Source organism: Eulemur rufifrons, chromosome 28 (genome assembly GCF_041146395.1).
Source record: "Eulemur rufifrons isolate Redbay chromosome 28, OSU_ERuf_1, whole genome shotgun sequence".
Classification (NCBI taxonomy): Eukaryota; Metazoa; Chordata; class Mammalia; order Primates; family Lemuridae; genus Eulemur; species Eulemur rufifrons.
Genome location: NC_091010.1, coordinates 25,316,611 through 25,342,814, shown reverse-complemented (window position 1 = coordinate 25,342,814; position 26,204 = coordinate 25,316,611). Strand labels below are relative to the sequence as shown.

The window sequence follows — 26,204 nt, the reverse complement described above, 5'->3', positions numbered from 1 at the left end:
AAACTGTTTTTTTAATAATAAACCAAATTATATCATGAAGAAGGTAATGAGGTCATGTATCCTCTTATACTGGTAATTCAGTATAAATTTGAGTTATTGAGAGTGTATTCTGATAATAATTATGGCCTGTTGAAATGTTTCCAATTTTTAAAGTAAACCACCCATCCATGGCATGTTTTTCCTATTCTTAAAGTGAAAGATATTTAGTTAACTGCATGTATACAAACAACACTGAGGTAGTTCTTCCTGTCACCAACATGAAGTTATAGAGTTTATGTGGCTTTTTTTTTAAAAACCAAGAACCATCTCCAGTATTTTAAGATTTGATATGCTCCAATTCATTTGTTGCTATTGACATTTTGAGGTTGTGTCCAGTAACCTAGGCAACTGTTCTTATTTCTGTCCTAATGTACTTCTATTTATAGAGTTTATATAGATTCAGTGGCCTCAAAGATTTTCTTTAAGGCAGATCAGGTTTACAAACTATATACTCTTAAGTTAATATGATGTTAAATACATGACAAATCTTAGTCATCAAAGACTATATGTTATAATTTCTGTCATATTGGGTCATCAGTATATATGATGATTAATATACCTTTAAAAAGGCAGCATAACTTTACCATTCTGAAATATGAAATGACTATAGTTGAAATTATATTTTTTTAGAGATGGAGTCTCACTATGTTGCTCAGGCTGGTCTTGAACTTCTGGCCTGAAGTGATCCTCTCACCTTGGCCTCCTTAAGTGCTGGGATTACAGGCATGAGCTACTGTACCCAGATGAATTACAATTTTTAAGTATTTTGTTTTTAATGTTCTACTCATTAAACTCAATTCCAACAATTAGAAACCACAGCTTCAAACACCTTCAAATAAAAATCTGGACTGGCTGAATTCAGTACTGTTAAATGAATTCCCCTTTTCACCCCTCATCTACAATTCACTATGATCAAAGTTTACATTGTGTGAGACAAACAAAACCTTTGATTTAGTTTTTGGCCCTGATTGGATTTCAAGCCATATAGGCAGAGGGAAGAATCTTGGGAACATATGTCCTTTTTGGACAGAGGTAAAGAAAGAAGAGATGATTTTAATTGACTACTTGCAAAACTGTCTCAAACATGCATTCTATAAATATCAGGATGAGATGGGTTTTTTTCTTTTCTTTTTTTAACCGTTATGCATCTAGAAAAATTGAAAACTAGAAATATTTAAGTTCTATATAAATTTACAAGAATTTTGAGAGAGGTGGGAACCAATGGATCACCAAGCTACCAAAGTTCCACAAAGAAGAAAACTTCCAGTACAAGGCCAGGCATTTGATAAATTTTGAAGGAAATAAGAATTTGACAACTATTGGGTCAATTTCTCTGTTTTATCCTACTATCAAGAATTGCTTTTTTCATCACTATTTCAGTTCTACCTTCTTTATGTGAATATAGACTTACATGAGCATTTAGGCATTATTAAGAATCACATTAATGATTCCTTCCTCTTAGTGTCTTGACACAGTTCTTGATTAGTCCCCTTCTTGTGGAAAAAAATAATTAAAATACTTTTGATAGTGGTACCCATGATATCAAAAATGTTCGGCATCATGAAACGAAAAACCAAGTAGGTCCATATCAGAAGACGAAGGGTTTGTATTTACAAACCTTCCTGAGCTACTCAATGGGAAGTCAAAGCATAACACTAACACACAAAACTCTGCACTTATCATGAAATTCTTTTTATAAAAATCAAATTTTATTGTTTCTGATGTGCCAGGAAATGAACTAAATTTTTCATATATCTAATTTGATTTTCAAAAACACCCATGAAATAGATACTGTTATTATCAGCACAATTTTACAGATGAGAAAATTGAAAGTCAGAAATATAAAATGACTCTCCCAAGGTCATATGAATAGTAATTGGTAGAACCAAAATTTGAATCAAGATTTATATGATTCCAAAGTCTCTATATACCTTGACGTCTACATTATGTGGCAGTGATAGAAAAGGCAAGTCACTTGCTCTCCCATTCTATTTCTAAAATTCTCATTCAATCCATTTTAAGAGTCTTTTTAAATCCACAGTTGTTCCCCAGGTAGGTTTGAGGAACTTTCAGCTACCACCCAACTGATACTTAAAACAATTTCTTGAGTCTTTACTGCTACTATTACAGAAAATAAATCAGGGAAAAGTTGTAGAAATAAGAATTCTTCTTTTATTGAAATATCACAGAGGCCAATATGAAGATAGACTGACTGAGGATCAACTGCCTCTATTCTTCTGGATTTCATGCTGTGAACTTGTAATTCTCCTACAAGGTCCCCTGCTATGTGACTCTACTTGCCTAATGCTCTACTTGATCAAGGCAAAGTGATCCACCAAGGGAGACTGTCAGGGTCTGGGCATCACTAGGTAGTTTCTGAATGGTAATTAACAAACTGATTTTGTTACTGATAGACAATATAGGATTGGGACATTTAGAGATTTGTAAGGTTTAAACAAATCTGATTTTAAGAGTTATAGTCTTCAGTTTCACAAATCATCTTTCTAGGACAGTAATTATAATAACAACTCTATCATACTGGCTGTAGCAATAGAAGAGCAATGAGATATTAAGAGATGATGAGATGCTACCAAAGTTTACAAGTGTGCTGTAGTGGAAGGGGAGTGTGGTTAGAGCCAGAAGACCTGGGATTTGGTCCCAGTCAACATGGCTTGCATGAATTACTTAAGTTTTTTTTGAGTCTAATTCCCTCATTAGTAAAATCAAAGGGAAAAATTAAAAAAAAAAAAAAAACTCCAGGGTTTTTATTAAATGAGATACCAATTTGGAAATGTTTTATAAAAGATAATGTATTAAATGACAATTGGCACTGCACTGTTTAAATAGAAAACATGATTTAGCCTATATTTACTGCAATCTTTTAGGAAGCTTTTAAGACTTACAAAATCTTATTATCAGTAAGTTTAAGAATTTGGTTATATTAACAGAACTCTTTTGTAGTATTTTTTTTTGAATTTGAGTTTTTAAGATAAAGTATGCCTATTTTATCCTTGCTGAGAGTATGAACAGAATATACAATGATCTCTGTGAAGAGTCTTCTGTGAGTCTACAAAAAATTCAATTTCTGTGTCACCGCAGAATATCTGACCACTGGATATAATCACAGCATTGGTCCACTGAGTATTCATGTTTAATAATTAAGATAACCACTAATTTCCACTGCTGTTCCAGTGCCACTTCATAAAGCATGCACTATTGGTCTTTTAATATTTTGCTCTCATTGACCATGGAATCTAAATCATTATATGTTAGTTATAGACCTTTACAATGCCCAGTGGCATTTGCCACAACAATAATAAATGATGTTGAGCCAAAGCTGCTAGGAGTGAAATGCAGAAAGTAAAATGTTAATAAATAACTGTCACTCTATTACTAAATAGTGCCTGAAATTGGTTCTAGCACATGTTCAATATAGCAGAGTCTGCATAATCCAATAACCAAAAAGTCATTTACTCCTTAGTAAGAGCAGCAAACAAAAAGGAATCCAGACACTTGTCCTGTACCATGACCAGGAATTCCACACTGAGCCTGGCATGAATATTCAAATAATACTCAACAGAATTCACTTCAAAATCTCATGGTATCTTTTCAAAGTGCTGGTGTTCATGAAATACACCAGAAGATATACTCAGTCCAATGGATGTAAATTACAGCAATGTCGAATAGATTGTGATAATAAGGTCTCAGATGGATATGAGACTGAACTTATGAAAAGCATTATAACATTGTAAGGAATATGGGACTATTAGGGATATAAGATGTCTGGTAGAGATTGTAAAACCCACCAAACATGATCTTGATTCTGGTCAGATAATTTCAGTGGGGGACCAATTTGAGCTATCCTCCTTGGCAATCTGTCTCAATAAACTTCAGATGTGAGAATAGAATATGTTGTAACAAACTCACAAGATAGGTATATAGCAAAAGAGTGTTACTGAAGTCAAATTGTCCACAATATAAAATAATTCCTCTTTAAAATTTAAAAGAAAAGTTACATCTTCCCCTCTAAGACAGCTGTGGCATCCTTTGCTCTGTCCTCTTTCTCATTTCACTGATGATGTATCAGGTTTGCCATGGAGGTGGTGGTTTGTTGTTTTTAGTAAAGGATTCATTTTACTAACTTTATTCCCTAAGTGAATTGACATGAACTGACATGTGGTAATCACTAAAGGTCTCAGTCTGCAAACATAATCCACTTTCTAGACAAATTACATAAATCTTAGTTTCAGTGTATAGCAAAGTTAATGTAAGATTTAAGTAAATTGTGCATTTAATTTTCTTTTCTTGTTTCCTCCCAAAAAGCAAAGCCTGAGAAGAGAAAGTAATGTATTTTGGAAATAGATATTAATGAACAGAACTGGGAACCTGGAAAGAAGAATCAGGGAAGGAGAATCAATCCAAAGAGTTGTTATCAAGCTGGTTACTATTTGATCCCACTGGGGACCCCTTTCAGGACTTGTGAAAAATATATTTTAGAATTGTCATCCCAGGAAGGGAAGAGGGTGTATTGATCAAGGGCTGCTCTGTGTGGGGTTCATGTCTCACAAAAGGTTGTGTATGTATTATAATGACTGAATGGTTTTCAGAGGGATTCCATATAATAGAAGCAGGGAAGTCTCAAGGCAGGAAGTGAATAAAATCTGAGTTACTTGGAATTTATTCAGAGGAGATTTACAAGAGCAGAGAGTGGCCATATTGAATATAATGTTGCCTCCATTAGGTTTGGTGGTAGGGTTCGACCGTGTCTCTAGACAATGGTAAGGTTATGACACAGGGACATTCCAAATGAAATAGACTGTCAGAACTGCACGCAGTGGATCACAAATCTAAAATATAGAGTAGTTTCAGGGTGATTTCCACGAAGCTAGAAAGAAGCAGTGGCTTCTATGAAAGATTCTTAAGATGCAGAACCATGGAGATTACCAATTTTATACACTATCATGGGGAGGAGGTCACCTAGCTGGCCTGTAATCCAGACCAAGAACAAAAGTACAAACAAAAACAGTAGTAATAAGAACTTTACCTTCTTATGATATAGTTTTAAAGTGTATAAAACACTCCTATATGTCTTACCTTATTTGAACTTAACAATTATGCTGTAAGGAGGTATAATATTATTCACCTAATTTTTCAGATGAAGAAATTTGAAGTTCTTAGGTCTTAAGGATCTTAACCAAGGCTTCATTATCTACATTTGATGAGCCATAATCAGAACCCAGGCATGGTTATCCTAACCTTAGCATTCTAAAAAGTGCCATAATTTTAATAAAATTTCCTCCTATCAATTACTTTGTAAGCCAACACCTACCCATCACCTCCCGTGCCTCAACATCAGCCTGACTGAACCACTCACTGCACAGAAAGCATGAGCCATGAGAAAAGCCTAGCTTTAGCAAAATGTATTCCCAATTCCATTGCTGTTTGTAAGATTTAAAGTTCACACCAATGATGACAACTAGCTTTGAAGGAAACTAAATCCTGATGCTGTGTGAACCCAGATAGTTCCCAACACAAACTGGCTTCTAGAGGACTGACAAATAACACCCCAAAATCAGCAAGAAATGGAAACTCAAGAAAGTGGCATCACCCAATATATTTAATATTACCAAATACTAGCTATCTGGCTATGTTATAATGGTGTCTATTTGTAGAACATTTTCCTCAACTGGAAGATAAACATGGAAGATTCCTATTATCAAACTTGGAGAAAAATAAAATTTCTAAGAAAACATAGGGTTTTGTGGCCAAAAAATACTAGTTCTAGGCAATCTGAATATCTGAAAACATGGGACTTTCCTAAATTTATCTTTTTTCTTATTATATATCACCATATTTTCTGTATTTTATAGTAAATGAGAAACCTATAAAATATATATCCACAAATGAAAGGTAATTATTGTTAATAAAAAGATAGTAAGGCTCTGATAAGCTGGCTTTTTTAATATTCATTTCACATATGTTAAGATAGATAAATAGAAACAAAATATTTTTACATGACTTGTTGTGGGATTATAAAAAGGCAATCAAACAGAGTAGTAGGAACAGAATCTACCTCTTTGCATCAGTTTAAAAACAGGTATTTGGCTGGGTGCGGTGGCTCACACCTGTAATCCTAGCACTCTGGGAGGCCGAGGCAGGTGGATCGCTCAAGGTCAGGAGTTTGAGACCAGCCTGAGCAAGAGCGAGACTCTGTCTCTACTAAAAATAGAAAGAAATTATATGGCCAACCAAATATATATTTTATATATATATATATATATATATATATATAAAATTAGCTGGGCATGGTGGCACATGCCTGTAGTCCCAGCTACTCGGGAGGCTGAGGCAGGAGATTTGCTTAAGCCCAGGAGTTTGAGGTTGCTGTGAGCTAGGCTGATGCCACGGCACTCATTCTAGCTCGGGCAACAAAGCAAGACTCTGTCTCAAAAAATAAATAAATAAATAAATAAAATAAAATCAGGTATTTCTCAATTCATTTACCTCATCTTCCATTCTTAGGAAATAGAAATCCAAAGGATTATGGGTAAAATTTGGTAAAGCTTAAAGTTTGTTTCAAATCTATTTCCACAAATCATAGACTACAACAGTATGCCAAAACATTTAAGAAATATTAATACTTTTATTTAAGGTAATGTGTACTAACATGCATTTGTGACATAGGGTTTATCAAATAGGTCCTTGCTTCAAATGATTCCGAGGAGATTGCATAACAGTAAGGCTACATTTTTATATCGCCTTTCTGTATAAAACTCTGTCAACATCAGATAGGCCCATAATAGACCAGGACATAAACAGAAATATTAACAATTTGCTTCCATCTCTAAATTTTATGTCGCTGAATTTAACTAATGTAATAATGATGGTAATAATGATTATCATAATCATACTATTGATGTTATTACTACAACACATAATAATTACCAATAGCTCTCAAAACTTCCTGTGAACTAGATACTGTTTAAGTGCTCTGTTAATCAACTCAGATAATTCCAACAGTAATTCTCATGCGGAGGGTACTAGTAGTATCTTAATTTCACAAGTGAAGGAAGAAATCAACTCAGATAATTCCAACAGTAATTCTTATACAGAGGGCACTATTAGTATCTTAATTTTACAAATGAAGGAAGAAAGAAGCTAATTGACTTTCTCAAGTAAAGTAGCAGGAGGTAGCCAATTCTAATGCATTCCTAGACAGTCTTAGCCACTATGATGCACTACCTGGATTTCAGATCCAAATTCTGTAATCTGCTCTGCTAGTGCAAGCTATCAGTGGCTAGGATGCCAAACTTTCAGAGTTCCATGCTTCCGGTGTGAGTAAAGTGAAGTATGGTATCTCAGAGTAATTCAGAAATTGGGATTAATATCTTTGGTGTTGTATATATTTTTTATGTGTCTGTGTGGGCAGGGAGGGGGTGGAGTATCCAGGGTAGGTGCAGAAGAAGTTATTGTAGAAAGGAAGAAAAGTAGGGGAGTATTGACTCAAGAGTTTTCCCCCTAGAATTTCAGACTGTATTTACAACTTCTTGGTTTTTCTTTTCTACACTAAGCAAACATGTACATATTTCACTTTTATATTCCCATGACTCCTATAAAGATCAAAAGCAATATGGAGTGATTCACTACCTGACCTGAAATGGCCTCACTGTGAGCTCTCAAGATAGAGGAAATAATTCCCCTCATGCTAATCCCCCTGAATTCTAAGGCTTCTCTCCCTGTGTGTCACAAAATCAGCTTCAGATCCAGGAGTCCCACCCATGAGAAGCTGTCTAGGTTTACAAGGAGCGGGCACAGCCCTCAACAGCGCAGCACATAGCTCTCCCTCCAGGAAGGTGACATACCCTGTCGGTTTTCCCTTCCGTCTGAACACTGGTGTGACTACGGACCTCGTGATCCTCTTCAAGGTCAGAAACATCCTCCAGTTCCTCCGGAGTCTGTAAAAAGAAAGCAAAACATTGCTGATAGGAATGTAAATTGATGCAGTCATTTTGGAAGACAGTCTGGCAGTACCTCAAAAAGGTAGTCACAGAGTTCCCTTATGACCTAGCAGTTCCACTCCTAGCTATATACCCATGAGAAATGAAGGCATATGTCACAGCAAAAATGTACACACAAATGATCATGGCAGCATCATACATAATAGCTAGAATGTGGAAACCGCTTAAACATACATCTACTGATGAATAATTATATAAAATATGGTAGGTATATCTATACAATGGAATATAATTTGGCCATATAAAGGAGCAGGGGACTGATCCATGGTGGAATATGAGTGAATGTTGAAAACTATGGTAAATAAAAAAATGCAGTCACGAAAGACCACATATTGTCAGGATACATTTATATGACATATCTAGAATAGGCAAATCTATAGAGATAGAGATTTGATTAGTGGTCACCAGGGACTGGGGGAAGAGGGAATGGGCAATGACTGCTAATGAGTATGTGGTTTCTCTTCTGGATGATGACAATGTTCTGGAATTAGATAGTGATAATGATCATACAACCTTGTGAATATACTAAAAATGCTGAGTTTTATACTTTAAAATGGTGAATCTTATGGTATATATATTATATCCTAATAAATTTTGAGAGAAAAAAACAAAGCAAAAAATGATCGGAAGGAAGTTTTTTTTCAGTGAATAGCAGTTTGGCTAACCACTCTGTGGTCACCCCAAACCAAGGTGCTTGTGGTTAATCAATAAATTGAATAATAATTGTTAAAATCATATACCATAAAAATTCCATCCAAAATTATCAAGAAATTAATTTTTATGACCTTAATAAGTAATTCAACTTGAACTTCAGTGTCTATTACAGATAGTTGACTAACTTTCATTTCTTTTTTAAAAGTCAACTTAAAGGCTTCTTACTCAGGGAGGTGTCTTGATCATTGGACATCCTCTAAACTGGGGTGGATTCCTTTGCCAAGTGTTTCCTTGTCCCCTCTACTTTCATTGTCATAATGCTCATCATACTTTATCATACGATCGCTTGCTGAATTAGGCAGCTAATTGCTGAACTGTCTACTCTGTGAGGCAAGGGCATGTCTTCCCTGATTACTGTCATATCATTACAACCTAGTACACACATGCTTTTGAATGAATAAATCAAAATTATCAGTGATAGCCAAAAAGACGTTGAAATGAGCAAAACAAAACAGATAAAACAGATCCACATCAACAAGAGACACCCGTCCTAACAATCCCTTTCGCTGTGCTTCCATCTTCCATATTTCAAACCAATATTTTTTGTTTTGTGTTGTTTTTCCTAATTCAAAGTTTTTCATTCCCTTAGTCTGGCTGCAGCAATAATTTAAAGATAACTGTCATTACTGCAAATACAGGTATAGGTACTTAACAAGAAGTAATCTAATATTTGTTTCAGTTTATGTGGTCTCTCAACTTTATACTATGTTTTCTTTGTTGCAAAGCCCTGGTGACAAACCCGGAAAATGAAAATTTAGTTTTCATAAAAAACAACCAAAAACAAAGTGAAAGATGTCCTTGGGGCTGCATCTCTCATGCACACGTAGCTGTTGAAGACTGGAAAGGGCAGGGCCTGCCTCCTTAGACCAGCTCTGATTTCCCTTAAATCTTCTTTGCACACAGATATATTTTTTAATTTTTTTTTTGCACACAGATATTTTGTTTATTTTTAGGGTTATCAAAAACCTTCCTTCCCTCGGGACCACTCCAGAGATGGGGTTGTTTGATGATTAACTCACATTGTGGAGCAAACTACTAATTTCCTATCCACTAATGGCTTCAGATTCTTTCCCATCTCATGAATCTTTAACCAGCACTTTGTTCTCAAACACTTGCACCGTGAGCAATACTCATCCATTTACAGAGAAGTCTTTTGCATTTATTTCAACTGACTCTTATCAGATATTAATATTCCCCCCCTCACCAAGGCCTCCAATGTGGTATTTGTTAGCTATATGTTGATCTCTTTGCAATTCTTTGCTGCAACTATGTGTAGCTATAATCATAGAGCAATTTATCCTCTCTTCTTTGGTATTAATAGCATGAATTCATCACTATGGAACTTCTACAAAACCATATATTTAATTATTAGCCAATTTGTCTATTCTTCTCACAGTATTCTTGAGAGAACATCTTTGTAATTTCCCTTCTTGATACATAACCAGGCCCTATAACATCTGAATAAATTCAGTTAATCACATTCTCTTTTTTTGTGTGCTATTGTTTTGCAATTGAAGGCTGCCTGGTGTCTCTACTGTGATCTGTGTCTTATAAATGTCTGTTGTTTATTACTTGGCTTACACCCTATCAGTAGTGATATATAACTTCATCATCTACTTCAGTATTTTATCCAACCCTCAAATAAAGCAACATAACAGAAACTAAGAACAACTGCTGCTACCAGAAGTCACAAGTACCATTTTTGTTGGTGATACTGCAGGAAGAGATAAGCCTACCATATATACACCCACATACTTCTGTGCTTTTCTTTGTATTTAACATGGGACTAATAGTTCTCTTGAAAAGCCATCAAAACTGACCTCTTCTTTTCATGAACAAAATCAGTGGGAGAGTGTTCAAAACACATGTTGGCAGAATTTCATAGTCTGTAAGGCAAGATTTTAGATGGTGTTGTGAAGATAAAAAGTTAAATACACAATGTTACAGTTTAAATTAAGTGGAAACTAAGAAAGAGAGAGGAGTACTCTAACCATTGTTGGGTAATGCTTTAACTCCTTCAGCACTGAAGACAATAATAGAAAGATAAAGTATTTTTTTTTAAACAAAAAAGAAAAAAGGATGGTGGGCTACCCTAAATCATACATTCTTAAAAATGGTTTGCTTTTCCTCATCTGGTAACTTTAGAAAGTTAAACATCCAGAAAATGTGTATCTCATCAATTTCCATTTCATGAAATGAAAGATTATCTTAGAGGCAGTGTCATATAGTAGAAAGGCCCTCTGTTGTTGAATAATTCAGACTTGAATTGGAATTCTGGCCCTCCATTGAGTTATTATTGGACTTTGAGCAATTTGTGTATCCTTTTAAACTTTGGTTTACTCAGAATAAAATTTGGTTAATAATACCTAACTCCAAAGGTGGTTGTGAGGCTCAATTTTACTGGATGCTTTGAGTAAGAGCTTAGCCCACAGACATGGCTGGGGTATAGCAAAAATCTGTTTCTTTCTGTCTTTTGCTTTTTCTCCTCTTCCTCCACTCTTCTATCCCTCATTCCATTACATCCTTTTATATGTATTTATAAAACTTTTATGTAAATTTGGATGCCTCCATTTTAATCCAAATTTATTTTTGAACTAGAACCTTAGATAACCACTAAATATTTCTGTACTTTAGATTCTATACAGGTATTATTCTGAATTGGCATGCTACTTACTAGCTGCCTCTAGTTACATTTACCTGATTTTGACTATATAATTTCATTATCCTAAACAGGGTTTAATATAATTCCACATGCATTGCTTTCTTCTAAACACCAAGTAAGAGATTTCTTTTGATTGAATTTTAATCATGCCTAAGAGTAAAATTATCTCTTAAACTGGCCTCAGAAAAGATTCACTCTAGCGTAGATTCTCAGATATGAAGGAAACAATTTGCCTTCTTTAAGCTGAGCTGTCACTAAACCAGACCAAGAAGAAGATGGCCCAGAAAGAGTGTTAATAAACATAGACATTAATCAGTTACTTCTTGTATCAGATTTCAGGGAATTTCTTTCATATTTTTGTGTTATAACTCTTGCTTATTATGGAGCTTTCCTTAGGCAACCCCAAAATGATTTCAAATAGGCTTAATTTCCCCACTTCTAAAATGGCACAATTACTACCTAATTCTTAGGGTTATTGTGAAAAAATAAAATAAAATACTGAACTAGAATATTATTCAGTAGCTAGAAAATACTGAATTTTCCATATTGTTTATGATTATTACATATTATCATTATTGTTTTTTATCTGACTTTATTTATGCAAAAGAGGCCAAAAACAAGTGTAGAACTTGAAAACATTCAGGCCAGGGTTTTTATATAGAAGCTGGGGCTGCAATGAAACAGCAGTAGTACATTAAGACATCAGAGTTACAATGAATGTCATATATTTTTTCCCCAAGGACTGAATACTTGCTATTAATATTTCTATAGATATTATCTCATTAATTCTTTCAGCATCTCTAGTGAGACAGGTGGCATTACAACTAAAAGTTCACATGCACAGACTTTGTAAATGTTTAATATTAAAACATGAAATAAAATTGTGGCCACAAAACTGCAAAAAAAAAGAAAGATGCAAAAAATAAAAAGAAGTAAAGAAAAGAAAGAATAGAAAAAGAGAAAAGAAAATGATACCCTGGGAAACAGAAGTTACGCTTGCCTTCCCCTCAGAATTAAGGTTACATTCTGAATCATACACATGATATAATCACAAATACTTGCTGACTATACTTCACTGATTTACTAAAATCAAATCACCACCACAGTAATGTCAGTAGCAGTCTGACACTGAGAGAAGCTCTTAGGAAAGGTGCTATGGATATTCATCTCACATGTTCAGTGATTTCATCCCAGCTGAGCTGGTAACATCAGATAACTTGGGAATGTCATGATGGAAAGTTAAGAATTTAAATGCATATTAAAAATAAAAATACATATAAAAATAACACAATTTCAAATTATAGGAAACTAATTTCTTGTTGAATACAACAAAACACTAAACTCCAGGCCTTCCCACCTCTGACCAAGAAATTGGCACTTTATCATCCTAAATATTCAAGAAATCAGTGACATTCCTGGCGCGCTTCACCCTTTTCTACTCTTCAAATGTGTCCCACTCATCAGCTCATTTCACCTCAAGTGCCCTGTCTCTTTCTATGTACTGATCTCTTGTAGCCTGGATCCTTCTTTCCATGGGAGCTTAGGTGTTCTATCTTCAAGTAAGTCTTCCCTGGCCAGTCTAACTAAAGTTAACACTTCCCCACATTTTATTTACTTATTACATCACCCTGTATATTTTCTGCAGGTTCTTTCATGATCACAACCTGAAATTATATTTTTCTTCTTTTTCCCTTTTTGGGGGTAGGTATATTTTGGTCTTGCCCTGCTAAAACATAAATTTCATGAGAACAGAGATATTGTTTGTTTTATTTGCCACTCTGAGCACCTGAAAGAGCACATAGTATGTGCTCAATTTATATTTCCTAACTGAATAAATGAGGAAATAATTTAATGAGCAATCAGCTTTTGGTTTTGATATCACAAGAAAATCATCGAAATATTTTTGATCTGTGGAAAATGTTTAACCCTTTGTCTTCTGTCTACAATAGGTGTTGAATCAATAATTCCTCACCTAAAGGAAAGTTTGTGGCAATGATTCCTGTATTTTGTTTTGTTTTTTTTTTTTTTAAAAAAAGCCTACAGATGAGATATTGAGTAGAGAAAGATTTTCCACAAACTCAAAAGAGATTCTTGGACTTGGAGGAGCAGGAAGAAGTCTGCGAGCCCACAAGCAGTGGTAACTCTTGCCTACTCCTTGGCAGTGCAGTATGGATAGAAAAAGCCTTCAGAGGAAATGCCATCTAGCAAACTCAGACCAGCATTTTGAGTCTTACCACAACCTTGTGCCACAGACTCTTCATGGAAACAGCATAGTGGCAGACCGAAAGGAAGTACATGGCTAGGACAATGGGCATCTCATTGGTAACCAGTGTGGGCAAATGAAAGTGATTGGTGAGACTCCCTGATGCCTTGATGCATACTAAGCCTCTAGAGAAGGATTTCTCAATCTTGGCCCTATTGACATCTTGGTCTGAATAATTCTGGTTGCGAGGGTCTCTTTTGTATATTACAGAAGGTTTAGCACTACCACTAGCCTCTACCCATCACATCCAGTAGGAATCTCTCAAGTCAGGACAATTAAAAATATCTTCAGACACTACCAAATATCCCTTGGCAATTTGAAGAATGGGGAATCACCCTTGTTTGAGAACCACTGTGCTAGAACTTTGGCTCACCTGGCCCACATAGGTGGTAGGAATAAGGGGAGGCCCAAGCATGACTATATTTAAATTTTCTATGAGCAAACTTAAAACTTATTTGACTTGAACATAGATAAGTGAACTGAAATTTATACTCCATATGATACCATTATGGTAACAAGACAAAAGAGGGTACTCTTTATTCATTTTGGTCTTAACCAAACTACTGAAAGAAGACACGAGAAAATTTATAAAAATAAGATTAAAAACTTATTTGCTGCCTTTAATTTAGCTTTTTAAAATTTATCAATAATAACTGTATATGGTATATATTTACGGAGTGCAATGTGATGTTTACAATAGTACATGCTTACATTGTGGAATAATTAAATCAAGCTCATGAACAAATCCATCATATATACATATATATACACACACATACAAACACATGCACATATATATGTAATTTTTTGGTAGAAACAATAGCCAAAGGAATTTAAATCAATATGACTAAGAAATATTCACACTCTCATGTTCGCTGTAGTATTCTTCTCAATAGCTAAGAGATGGAAGCAACCTAGGTATCTATCATGAAATGAATGGATAAAGAAAATGTGATAGACATATACAATGGCAAACTATTCAGCCCTAAAAAAGAAAATTCTATCATTCGGTTGCTGTCTTAATACCAGAATTTAATAAGCTGCTTTCATTTGCTGAATGGATTTTTAATGTTTATTCATAATAAGAAAATTATTCTCTAAAGATATATAGGGTTAGTCCAAGTTTGCTGGATCATGTAATAAAGTAGTTAGAAAAAGCAAGTCAGCTCAACTATACTCAATTAACATTTGATTGTGTTTTACATGTGTAGTCATGCATCATTCACCAACTGGGATATGTACTGAGAAATACGTGGTTAGGCCATTTTGTTGCTGTGCGAATGTTATAAAATGTACTTACACAAACCTAGCCTACTACACACCTAGACTACCGTATAGCCTATTGCTCCTAGGCTACAAACATACATAGCATGGTACTGTCCTGCATACTGTAGGCAACTGTAACACAATGATAAGTATTTGTGTATCTAAATATATCTAAATGTGGAAAAGGTAAATGCATTGTGCTACAATGTTATGATGCTATGACATCACTAGGTGATCAGAATTCTTCAGCTGTATTATAATTTTGTCATGGGACTGCTGTTCTATATGCAGTAGGTCATTGAAAGAAATGTTGTCATGTGGTACATGACATCATATAGACACAAGCTATTATGCTAGATACTGGAGATCTTGAAAAAAATAAAATATAATCTTCGTCGTGAAGAAAGATAAAGAGTAAATAGAAATGAAAGACATTCCATACAGTTATATGGTTTGAGACTGATGTTGAGTGGAGAGACATGGAGAAATTTCCTGGGAAATTTCAGGCAGAAGAGGAGAATGAGTATAAAGCATCCTAGGGAAAACTGGGAAGATATTCCTTGTATTGTCAGAAAGCTGCTAGGCTTGTGTTATGGTGGTAGATTAATGGAACTTGAAGTTAGGATACTTGAGTTTTCATTCAAACTTTGCCTTCATTTAGCTGTTTGTTGTTAGGCAAATCTCATAAGTTTGATATGCTTCAAATTCCTGATCTTTAAAGTGGGGAGGGGAAGCAAGTGAAAGGTGATAATCTTTGTAAGTCCTTTTATTTTTCAGATTTTATGCTTAAACTTAAAGCATCACAAGGTTAGGACAAACATTAACCTAGATGATATGTCTCCTTGATAATGACAGATGTCAGTACTAGTGAAGATCTGATAAATCTGTTGAGTTCAGTTGACTGAAACATAACTACTCCAATTCAGCATATCAATTAGAAATACGGTTCATCTTGTAAATGCATATATCTCCCTGTTGTAGCCACTAGGAACAAAAAGGCATCTCAGTTTTATAACCCAAGTGCCTAACACAGTGACTGGCAAATAGTGGCTGCTCAATAAATACGTATTTTAGTGAATGAATGTAACAAGGAGGAAAATAAATGAAGATGCAAATAAAACATAGGTCTCTATTTGACAAAATAGAGAATTGGTGGATTTTCTTCTTATAATCTTTTAATATACAGTTCAAAACTACCTCCAGATACTGGTAGCATCTCCGTTTTGTTCTTGTCATTCTTTATATTATTATCATTATTGTTTTAAGAACATTTAACATGAGGTGTATCTGCTTAAAATTTTAAGTATACAACATAGTATTGTTAACCATAGGCATAATGCTACATAGCAGATCCCTAGAACTTATTAGTCTTGCATAATTGAAACTTTATATCCACCAAGCAGCAACTGCTCATTTCCTCCTTTTCCTAGCCCCCGACAACCACCATTCTAGTCTCACTGCTTCTATGATTTTGGCAATTTAAGATACCTCACATAAGTAGAATAATGTGGTATTTTTCTTTCTGTGACGGGCTTGCTTCACTTATCATAATGTCCTCCAGGTTCATCCTTGTTGTTGCACATGCATGATTTCCTTCCTTTTTAAGCCTTTTAATATTCCATTTTATGTGTTTACTACATTTTCTTTACCCATTCATCTGTTGGCAGACATTTAGATTGTTGTGAATAATGCTATAATGCATGTGGGAATGGAGATACCTCTTTGTGATCCTGATTTCAATTCTTTTGGATATATACCCAGAATGGGATTGCAGGATCATATGGTAGGTTTGTTTTAAATTTTTGAGAAACCTCCATCAATCTTCCGTAGCATCTGTACTATTTTACATCCTCACCAACAAAGTGCAAGGGCTCCAATTTATACACATCCTCACTGACACTTGCTACTTTTCTTTATTATAGCAGACATCCTAAGAGGTGTGAGGTGATATCTCATTGTGGTTTTGACTTTCATTTTTCTGATGATTAGTGATGTTGAGCATTTTTCACATACTTTTGGCCATTGATATGTCTTCTTTGGAGAAATGTCTATTCAAGTTATTTGCCAATTTTTAAATGAGTTATTTGTTTTTATGCTATTGAGTTGAGTTTCTTATGTATTTTGGATATTAATTCCTCATCAGATATATGGTTTATAAATACTTTCTCCTATTCTGTAGGGTGCCTTTTCCCTTTGTTGATGTTTTCTTTGCTGTACAGAGGCTTTTTAGCTTGATGTAATCATAGTTGTCTATTTTTGTTTTAGTTCCTTGTGCTTATGGTGTCATATCTAAAAAATCATTTCCAAGACTAATGTCTTAAATCTTTTCCCCCATTTTTTCTTCTAGTATTTTTACTGTTTCATGTTATAAGTATAAATCTTTAATCCATTTTGATTTGCTTTTGTATATGATGTAAGATAAGGGTCCAATTTCTTTTTTTTGCATATGGATACCAAGTTTTCCCAGCACCATTTGTTGAAAATACTATCCTTTCCCCATTGTGTATTCTTAGCACCTTTGTTGAAGCTCAGTTGACTATGTATGCATGGGTTTATTTCTGAGCTCCCTATACTGTTCCATTGGTCTGTATGTTTGTTTTTATGCCACTACTGTGCTGTTTTAATTATCATAGATCTGTTATTTATTTTATAATCAGGTAGTGTGATGCCTCCAGCTTTGTTCTTCTTTTTCAAGATTGCTTTAGCTATTCAGAGTCTTTTGTGGTTCTGTATGAATTTTATAATTGCTAACATGATGCTCTGGGAAAAACTGTAAGCTTTTTCTCTGAGATCAGGAGCATGGCAAGTATGCCCAGTCTAGATATTTCTACTCAACAAAGAACTAGAAATCATATCCAGAGCAATAGGTAAGACAAAGAAATAAAAGACATCCAAATCATACAGGGAGAAGTAGAATTATCTCTGTTTACAGGAAATATTATATGTAGAAATCCTAAAAACTTCACAAAAAAAACTGTTAGAACTCAGAAACTAATTCAGTAACGTTGCAGAGTACAAAAGCAACATTAAAATTTGGTTGTGTTTTTATAGACTAAAAACAAATACAAAACCAAATGAGTTCCCTTTACAATAGCATAAAAAAAATAAAATATTTTAAAGTAAACTTAACCAAGGAGATGAAAGACTTGAACACTGAAACTATAAAACATTGCCTAAAGAAATTAAAGAAGACACAAATAAGTGAAAAAATTTCTCAAATTCATGAAATGGAAGACTTAACATTGTTAAAACGTCATTACTCAAAGTGATCCATAGATTCAATTCAATCCCTATCAAAGTTCAAATGACATTTTTTTTTTCCAAAACAGAAGAAAAAACTTCTATGTATTGTAAGCCATTTCTTTTTTTTTTTTTCTTTTCCAGACTGTTATGGCACCATATTAATTATTCCATATGATGGAACTAAGGGACCTAGATGAGTATTTGATCTTTAAAGGCTACAATAATTGAAATACAGTTTGACAAAGCTAAGTTGCAGAATTTAAAAATATATCCTAAAGTAAAAGGAAAAAAAATTATCTATAAGGTACAAAATGGTATGTTTAAACATATAGTCAAATAGGACAACTTGGATGGATAAATCCTAAGTATGTACAATGTCTTTATCAGAGGAGACATAACCCTGACCCTAAGTTGTTCATATACTTCTCTATGAAATAAGCCTCTTGCAGGTCACTAAGAAACCTACTCAGGCCAGCAGCTATCAAATATCAGAACATTTGAGTTGGCTTATGGTTTGAGTCTGGATTATGATGATTATCACAATCATAATCATATTTGTTAAAGTTTATATAAAACTTTTTAAGGACTCAACAATGATAAAATCACACAAGATAAATCATATTTTAGCCTCAATCACTCTTTCCATTAGGAAGCTTGTGGGCAGTCATTCTTCTGCTCCTAAAACATCAATGAAGATAATAACAGCAGAAAAGCATACAGCAAGAGGGTCATAAATTAAAGTGACATAATCAATATCATTGTACTTATTCAACCACCAAATGAGTTGGTGATATAGCTCTGATTCCAAGGCTGCATGTCTAATTCATGAAAACTGTCACAAGAAGTATCTCAGCTGGAAATTTAAATGAAGATGTGAAAAACTAATGAAGCCATGAAGAATAAGGTTTGGTCAAAAACATATTTTTGGAAAGTTCAAATATTAGAAATATCCAGACTCAATCAGGGTCTTTAATATTCTTCTCTTTGAGAACAAAAAAGTGAGATAATCATTTTTAATTAAGTTCTTAATATAATTCATTAACAAAATCACACCAGGTTATTCCACATTCATTTTCTCATTCAATCTTAATAAACCTGCAAGGCAGGAGTTATCACTTTAATACCATAGCTGAGGAAACTGAGCCTTAGAATTAATAGAACCTGTCCAATGTCCTATAGCTAATAAAAATGTACTTCAAAATAGAGTTCAATACTTACTTTATGTACTTTGTGGCTTTGTAGCCAGAGATGCACGGTACATGTGGGGACTGAGCATGTAAAACTTACAGGTCTAGGAAATGAGTTTCAATCAGCATGACTGCACTACTTGGACAGCAAGGCAGGCCAGGTATTTAGAGGCTTTCAGCAGCACAACATGAGATTGGTCCCTGAACCCCCTACTCCTCCTGCCACATAGGACTCAGCAAACTGAGTGTCTGAGCAAACTGCTGATTCAACTCTTTCTCATTGTTTCACTGCTGCCTACTTTGAACCAGATACTGTCTTTGAAAACCCAACTAAAAGAAAGCCTATTTGTTTTTGAGGCTGGTACTCTGGCTCTAAGTTACAGCAGGCTTGAGATGAATTCGAGTTTTGGCCATAGCGTGAGTACAAGTGTGCCTGCAAAATGCTTCTGAGTCATTCATTTCCTTTCCGCATTCACTTCCCCTTCCCTTCTCTTTCCTTTCCTTTTTCCTTAATTCTACTTTAATGAAGCTAATAATTAGCAAAACTACCAAATGTATTCTGGGACAGAGCTGTGAGTTTATATCCTACTTCAAAATTATGAACAAAAAACCTAAGATAAGTGACTTGTGAAAGTTCTTATCATAAGGCATGAACTGTGGTAGAACATAAGGTAAAGAAGAATATTTGGATTCCAGGTCAAATGCTGCCCTTGATATCTTGTGGCCTCAAACAAGAACTTGTTGAAAATACAGCTATTACAGAGGTAAATGAAAGGATTGGAATAATAATTTATAAAACCCCATTCAATTTTAGTATTAACTCTACGAGTCTATTGTATATTTAGCAATGTATTAGGAAAGATAATAAATATTTATTTAAGAAAACTTTGAATTGGCAGGATACCCTTTGTTCGAAATGCTGAATACAATTTTAGATTGCAAATCTCTTTTGGATTGTTAACCTCTCAAGAAATTAGAAACACCTTTTTAAACTTGTTTTTTCCAGGACTACATAGGGTGATGTGAGAGTTCTTCATAACACAGTAATTGCTCATTCCATTAATAACTTTGGCAATACAATTACTCTCATTGCACCATGGGCGGAAGGTGTGCTGTTGGAGACCATGGAATACTAATAAGAGCAGCAGTGGGGGTGGTGGGGACGATGGTGGTGGTGGCAGTAGCCGTGGAAGCAGCAGCAGCAGATGATGGATAAACACATCCTGACCTCAGCTCTTAGGTCTGAATGTCTGATCCAAAATTATAACAGTATTCAGACAGAAGAGGATGGATTAAAAACATTCAGAACACTGCTACCATGAATATCAGACAAGTTTTAATTTATTTGAGTGAGGAAAATATCACCTTTTCATCCAATGCTATAGCCACATAAACACTGCATGTGTGAATTTATTATCTTATAATTAGAAGAGACAGTTGAAGAGTTTACCCAATTCAAAATGTATTCATTTTTCTTTTCCATAAAAACTATTCTACAGATATTAAAACAGTAGTTTCAGAGAATATCTAATGGCGGAGAAAATGAAATTGAACCACTGTTAACTGAATGTTTATATATATATATATATAATCTAGTTATATAAAACTTATATTGCCCATATGCATGTGTGTAAGAGAGAGAGAGAGAATGAGAAAATGAGAAAACATCAATATATTTTATTAATCACCATGCATGGGTAGTGCGATATTATATAGGCTTCTTTATAATTGATTTTTTCCTAAGTTTTTACAATACATATGTATTACTTTTACCATCGAGGGAAAAAACAAGCAATGAATGTTACGAGAAAATCTGCTTATGGTTGAATGTGCCATTTCAAGGCCTTGTCAGCAATAAAAAAAAAAAAGGACAAGATTGCAAAACCCGCAGAAGGGGAGTGTAGCTGGCCTTGTCACCTTGAGATAGGTCTATCAACGTTGCATGATATTTGAAGCTGATGTGGACACAGACAAAGGCTTTCAATAGGTGAGAGGAAAATTGCAATGTATGTCTTCATTATCAGAGCAAACATTAAAGGGGACTGTGATAGAGGATACAGAGAAGTGTCCCTTTCCTGGTCCCCATGCTATTTCCCCATGCTGCACAGTCCTTTTTGCCCTGTGGATTTGTAAAAGCAGTTGCTTCATTTTTTCATGTATCACATTTTCAGTGTCCTGGAAACTCGTTTTATAAAAATATTCTGCAACAAAGATTCTGAGGGAAAGAAAAGCTGTGCTTTGACTTCCCAGTGGGGATATATATTTTTTAACCTGCAGGAATTTTTTACTTTCAGAAATTCTTAGGCTGCCAGGTATAATATCAACAGTCTTAACCAAATTCATCTATCTAAATTTGCAAAGCAACCCCAGACACAGTAACAAAGCAGAAAACTGCCTGCTGTGTTCCAGCCATGGACGTTATGTAAGGCTAAGCAGGATGTCCGAACCTGACACTCCTATTTCACTGAACTAAAAAATGGAAAAATATGAAAGAAATTACACATTACTGTGGGAGTGTTGTTCAATAACACAGTAATTCAGATCTATATTAGCCTTTTGGACGTGTTAGTCAAGGTTACTGGATTGAAGTTTGCTTCATGGGACATAAGAATTCCCTACACTAGTAGAATAAAGTAGCCTAAGTTGTCAGCATATATAAAAAATAGAGCACTAGAAGGCAACAAAACAAATATTTGGACAACCCCTAAGGAAGAATTATGCTCTGTATATAAAGAGATTTTTAAGTTCCCAAACTTAAAGGCCTATTTGTAGAGGGAAGTGAATACATCATTGTATAAGCTGTAGTCAGATTAAGTGGCTGTGAAACTAGCTCATGGCAAATGCACTGTGCTCTTTCTATACGCACTTGTCCTGATGAAAGGAATTAGGACAAGTGGGGAAACAAACTTAATGGGGAAAATTAGATTTAAAAACTGTGCATATGTTTCTTAACATGTTAAATATATACATACCATAGAAGCTAGTCATTCACTGGTATTCACTCAAGAGAAATGGAAACATATTCACACAAAGACTTGCACACAAATATTCATAGCAGGTTTATTGGTAATATCCAAGTACTGGGAACAACTTAGATGTCCATCAACAGAATTATTTAACAAACTGTATGCCCATTTAATGGAATAGTATTCAGCAATAAAAAGAAACAATGTATCGATAAAAGCAACAAAATTTAGGGATCCAAAAATAATTATACCGAGTAAAAGAAGCCAAATAAGAGTACATATGTATGATTTCATTTATATAACATTCTAAAAATTGCAAATCAATCCGTAGTGGCAGAAATCAGATTGGTGGTAGTTGTTTGAGAGTTGGGAGGAAGAGTGATTAGATTGCAATGGGGTGTGAGCAAGCTTTTGATTTTGATATATATGTGCCTTATTTTGATTGTGGTGACAGCTTTAGGGTTGTGCAATTTGTCTATAAAAACATAAAATTGTATACTTTAAATATATGCAGTTTATTAAATGCTAATTATATCTTAACAATGCTGTCAAATGTGTATTTATTTATTCAAATGCTATATAAACACTTATTACATAATGTAATAATTGTTTGGCCCAAGACTATAATTATAACTGGGGTGATGCAATGTGAAGTTCTAGTTCTATATGAAAGCAGTAGATCGACTACAGGTTCATTTTTAATCAATTAATGTCTAAACTTATTTTTTAATTAGTAAAATGAGTTTTTATTTTGTATTAAGGGGCCACATATTTTATTATTGAGCAATCAAAAATGAGCTTTGATTCACAGGCACCTTGTTCATGGGTCTTCTCACCGGAGGCACTTAGAAATCAAGAAACATTGCAGCTATAGTAAGAATGACACCAACTGCAGGCTTTTCTACATGGACATGAATGTGAAATGACCACTGATAAGAATGACAATATATTATGGCAACAAAATGATTTTTCTATAACTTAATTGTGCTTATAAAATATCAAAGTAAAGCTCTATAGTTTCTAAAAAGTTCATTCAAGGAAATGGTTTTCAAAAATAATTTAAGTAATAAATCTTCTTTTTAAAAAATTATAGAATACCAGTATTAACAATGCAAAACAGTACTATGGAGCTGTTCTGAATAAAGCATGAAGCTGTGAAGCTCATGTGTGTGTGAAGCCTAGACTCAGGGCTCTCTCTCTCTGCCCACCTTTAATGCAGAGTCTGGGAGACAATTTAACTTACGTCACCACCCAAAGATCACGGCTTAGGGATCACTCTGCTGTGTAACCTGGAGAGTTAAAACGAGATGTTTGACGATGTCTCACTGAATTAGCAAAGACCACATTCTGGTTAAACTAGGAGGATTACAGACCGTTATGTATCTACATTTCTTCTTGCATATGACTAATTTGACTATATGTTTAGTTCATTTCAAAATATAATAAAGTAAAATAATAAAATGAGAATTACAAACGTTCATTTAATAAATACAGGGACATCTATTGTATTTCATCTGCTTTCCCCATGTCTTTGCTTTGTCCTATCTTTTTCAGTACCTTCCTCTCTGCTACTACTTCCTTTGGATTTATCCAGAAGTGGTCTCAGATGTCATGAAGCCTAAGCCATAAGTGTATTGATGAAAACGTTGTTTCCAAAACCTACTCAGGCTATCTCTGGATGAACAATATTAGCGTCATCTATTTATAACACTGAAGGCATATGCTAAATAAAACTAATGATAACATATACCATATACAGTATACTTAAGACCAATAATTTTTTTGACAACATTGCCAAAAATAAACCCTAAGTGCTCTTATGTTATACTCTTCTCTTCTGGAACTATCTTTTCTTCCTTTCCAACTCTCACTTTTTATTCTTATCTTTCCACCTATTCAAAGTAATTTAGTATGCCAGGCATTTTTTTTTCCTAACATTATTCTGTCTTAAAAATAAACAAAAACAAAAACAAAAAAAACAAAAAAAAACTTTTCCCTTCAGATCTTCATCCACTATCCAGAAACTGAAATAATATTTGGTCTCTTTAAAGGAGACTTTGTTTTAAAATTAGTTTTACAATTTGATGATATGTTTTAGAATGAGATCACTGTTATCAATGTGGCAAGATGAAAAAGTATGCCATATTCTAAGAGCATTAGTTGGCTTTGATTTAATTAACTCAATGACTATGTGGGTGTCACATTATTCTCTTCAAATTTGGAGGTATGGAACATTGCTTTTTATTAAAATTCAAAAAGAGAAAACTTTTAAATAGATACAGATTACATTCAGAAGGTATTCATGGATTACATGCTACATGTACAACATGCAGCATGTTAGGTATTGTGTAGGACTGTCATAAATTAGATGAGGACACCACCCTTATGAAACTAATGCAATATTGTCCAAGTTCTGTGTACTGAGATTTAGTGAAAACTTTATGAATATTCAAATATGTTATTCACATTCTGCTATCAACATATACTTTTATTTGTACAATGGAAGATTTTTCTTTACTTAATTATTACAAAGTGTTCAGTTTGATTTGTTTTGGTAGGCACTCTACACATTGCTCCTATTTCTCTCTCTCCTTCTCTCTTTCTCTATCTCTCTCTCTGATGTCTACAAATTGTTATAGATTAAAGCTAAAGTGAACAGTGCAGTGCTCTTCAAGATTTTCTTGGAGCTGGCAGACAAAATGTTTTTTTTTTTTTTACTCTTCATGCTACTTAACCACCTCGTGATCCCTACTAGATTAGTCTGTTTTAACTAAATAAAGTTAGACTTTAAATCCAAATTCTTTGTATAATTAAAAAGTAAGAGAACTTCCATATTATATATTGAACTGAGTAAGGAATAAGTTTGGTATTGCTAGGCAAGGAGATGGGATGATTAGATTCTTATTCCTGTTTTTCATTCATTCATTCATTCATTGAGTTTTTCATTAAATAAGCATTCATTAATATGTCAGGTACTGGGATAGTTGCTGATGATAGTCCAATAAAGAGCCAATATTGTACCAAAGGGGTTTCTCATCTAATAGGATAATAACATTTATATATACTGTGACCCTGGAAAACCTATTTGGTAATTGGTTTCACATTTTATAAAATAAAGATAACTGCCCCTGCCTTTTTTATGTTGTACATTTTACTTCTTCCTTATTGAAATGTTGTTATGGTCAACTGAGGAGATAGATGTAAATTTAACTCTAAATATACATAATATAAGGCACAGTTTCATTTTCACATGAAACTAGTTTTATAAAGCCTCTTTCCTAGTTCAGGGCACATAGTAGGTTCTCACTAAAATTTTTCTTTTTCTTCTCTTGTATCTTTTCTAAGACAATAGCATGAGAGATAACTTATGACTAGGCATGTTGGAAGGAAAAAAAATAAATTCCAATTGTGATAAACTATAGATTAGCTGTGTGGCATTGGGTAAGTATATTAGACTCCTTCAATTTTGATATACCTATCTTATAGAGTTGTTATGAGGAATATGTAAGACAGTGATATGAAGTAGGTAATGCAATGCCAAGGATACAATAAATGTCCCATAAATGTTAGCTAACATGTCATTCTGACTTATGTCAATAAATATTAGCTATTATGTCTAGTTAATAAGTGTTGGAAAATTAAACAAATAATATAGACCAGTAGTTAGAAGATTTGTTCTGGCCAAATTATTTACTAACTAGGTGACATCAATCATTTTTTTTTTAGCTTTTAGAGTCTAGATCTTTTATTCTGTAAAATGGGAAACATTGTATTGCAAAGGGCTGTGAAGTTTGAGTAAGTTTCATAAAAATTCTTAAGATGATTGTGACTATAAATTGAAGAACA

General features: G+C 34.1%; 1 protein-coding gene across 1 annotated transcript in view; it reads right to left on the bottom strand.

Moving 5' to 3' along the window:
* The window catches only part of CTNNA3 (catenin alpha 3), a 1,434,719-nt gene that overhangs the window by 136,410 nt on the left and 1,272,105 nt on the right, over positions 1-26,204 (bottom strand). Inside the window, exon 13 of the mRNA XM_069460558.1 lies at positions 7,902-7,994. Within this exon, the coding sequence (XP_069316659.1) occupies positions 7,902-7,994 (93 nt within the window). The remainder of the gene's footprint in view (positions 1-7,901; positions 7,995-26,204) is intronic.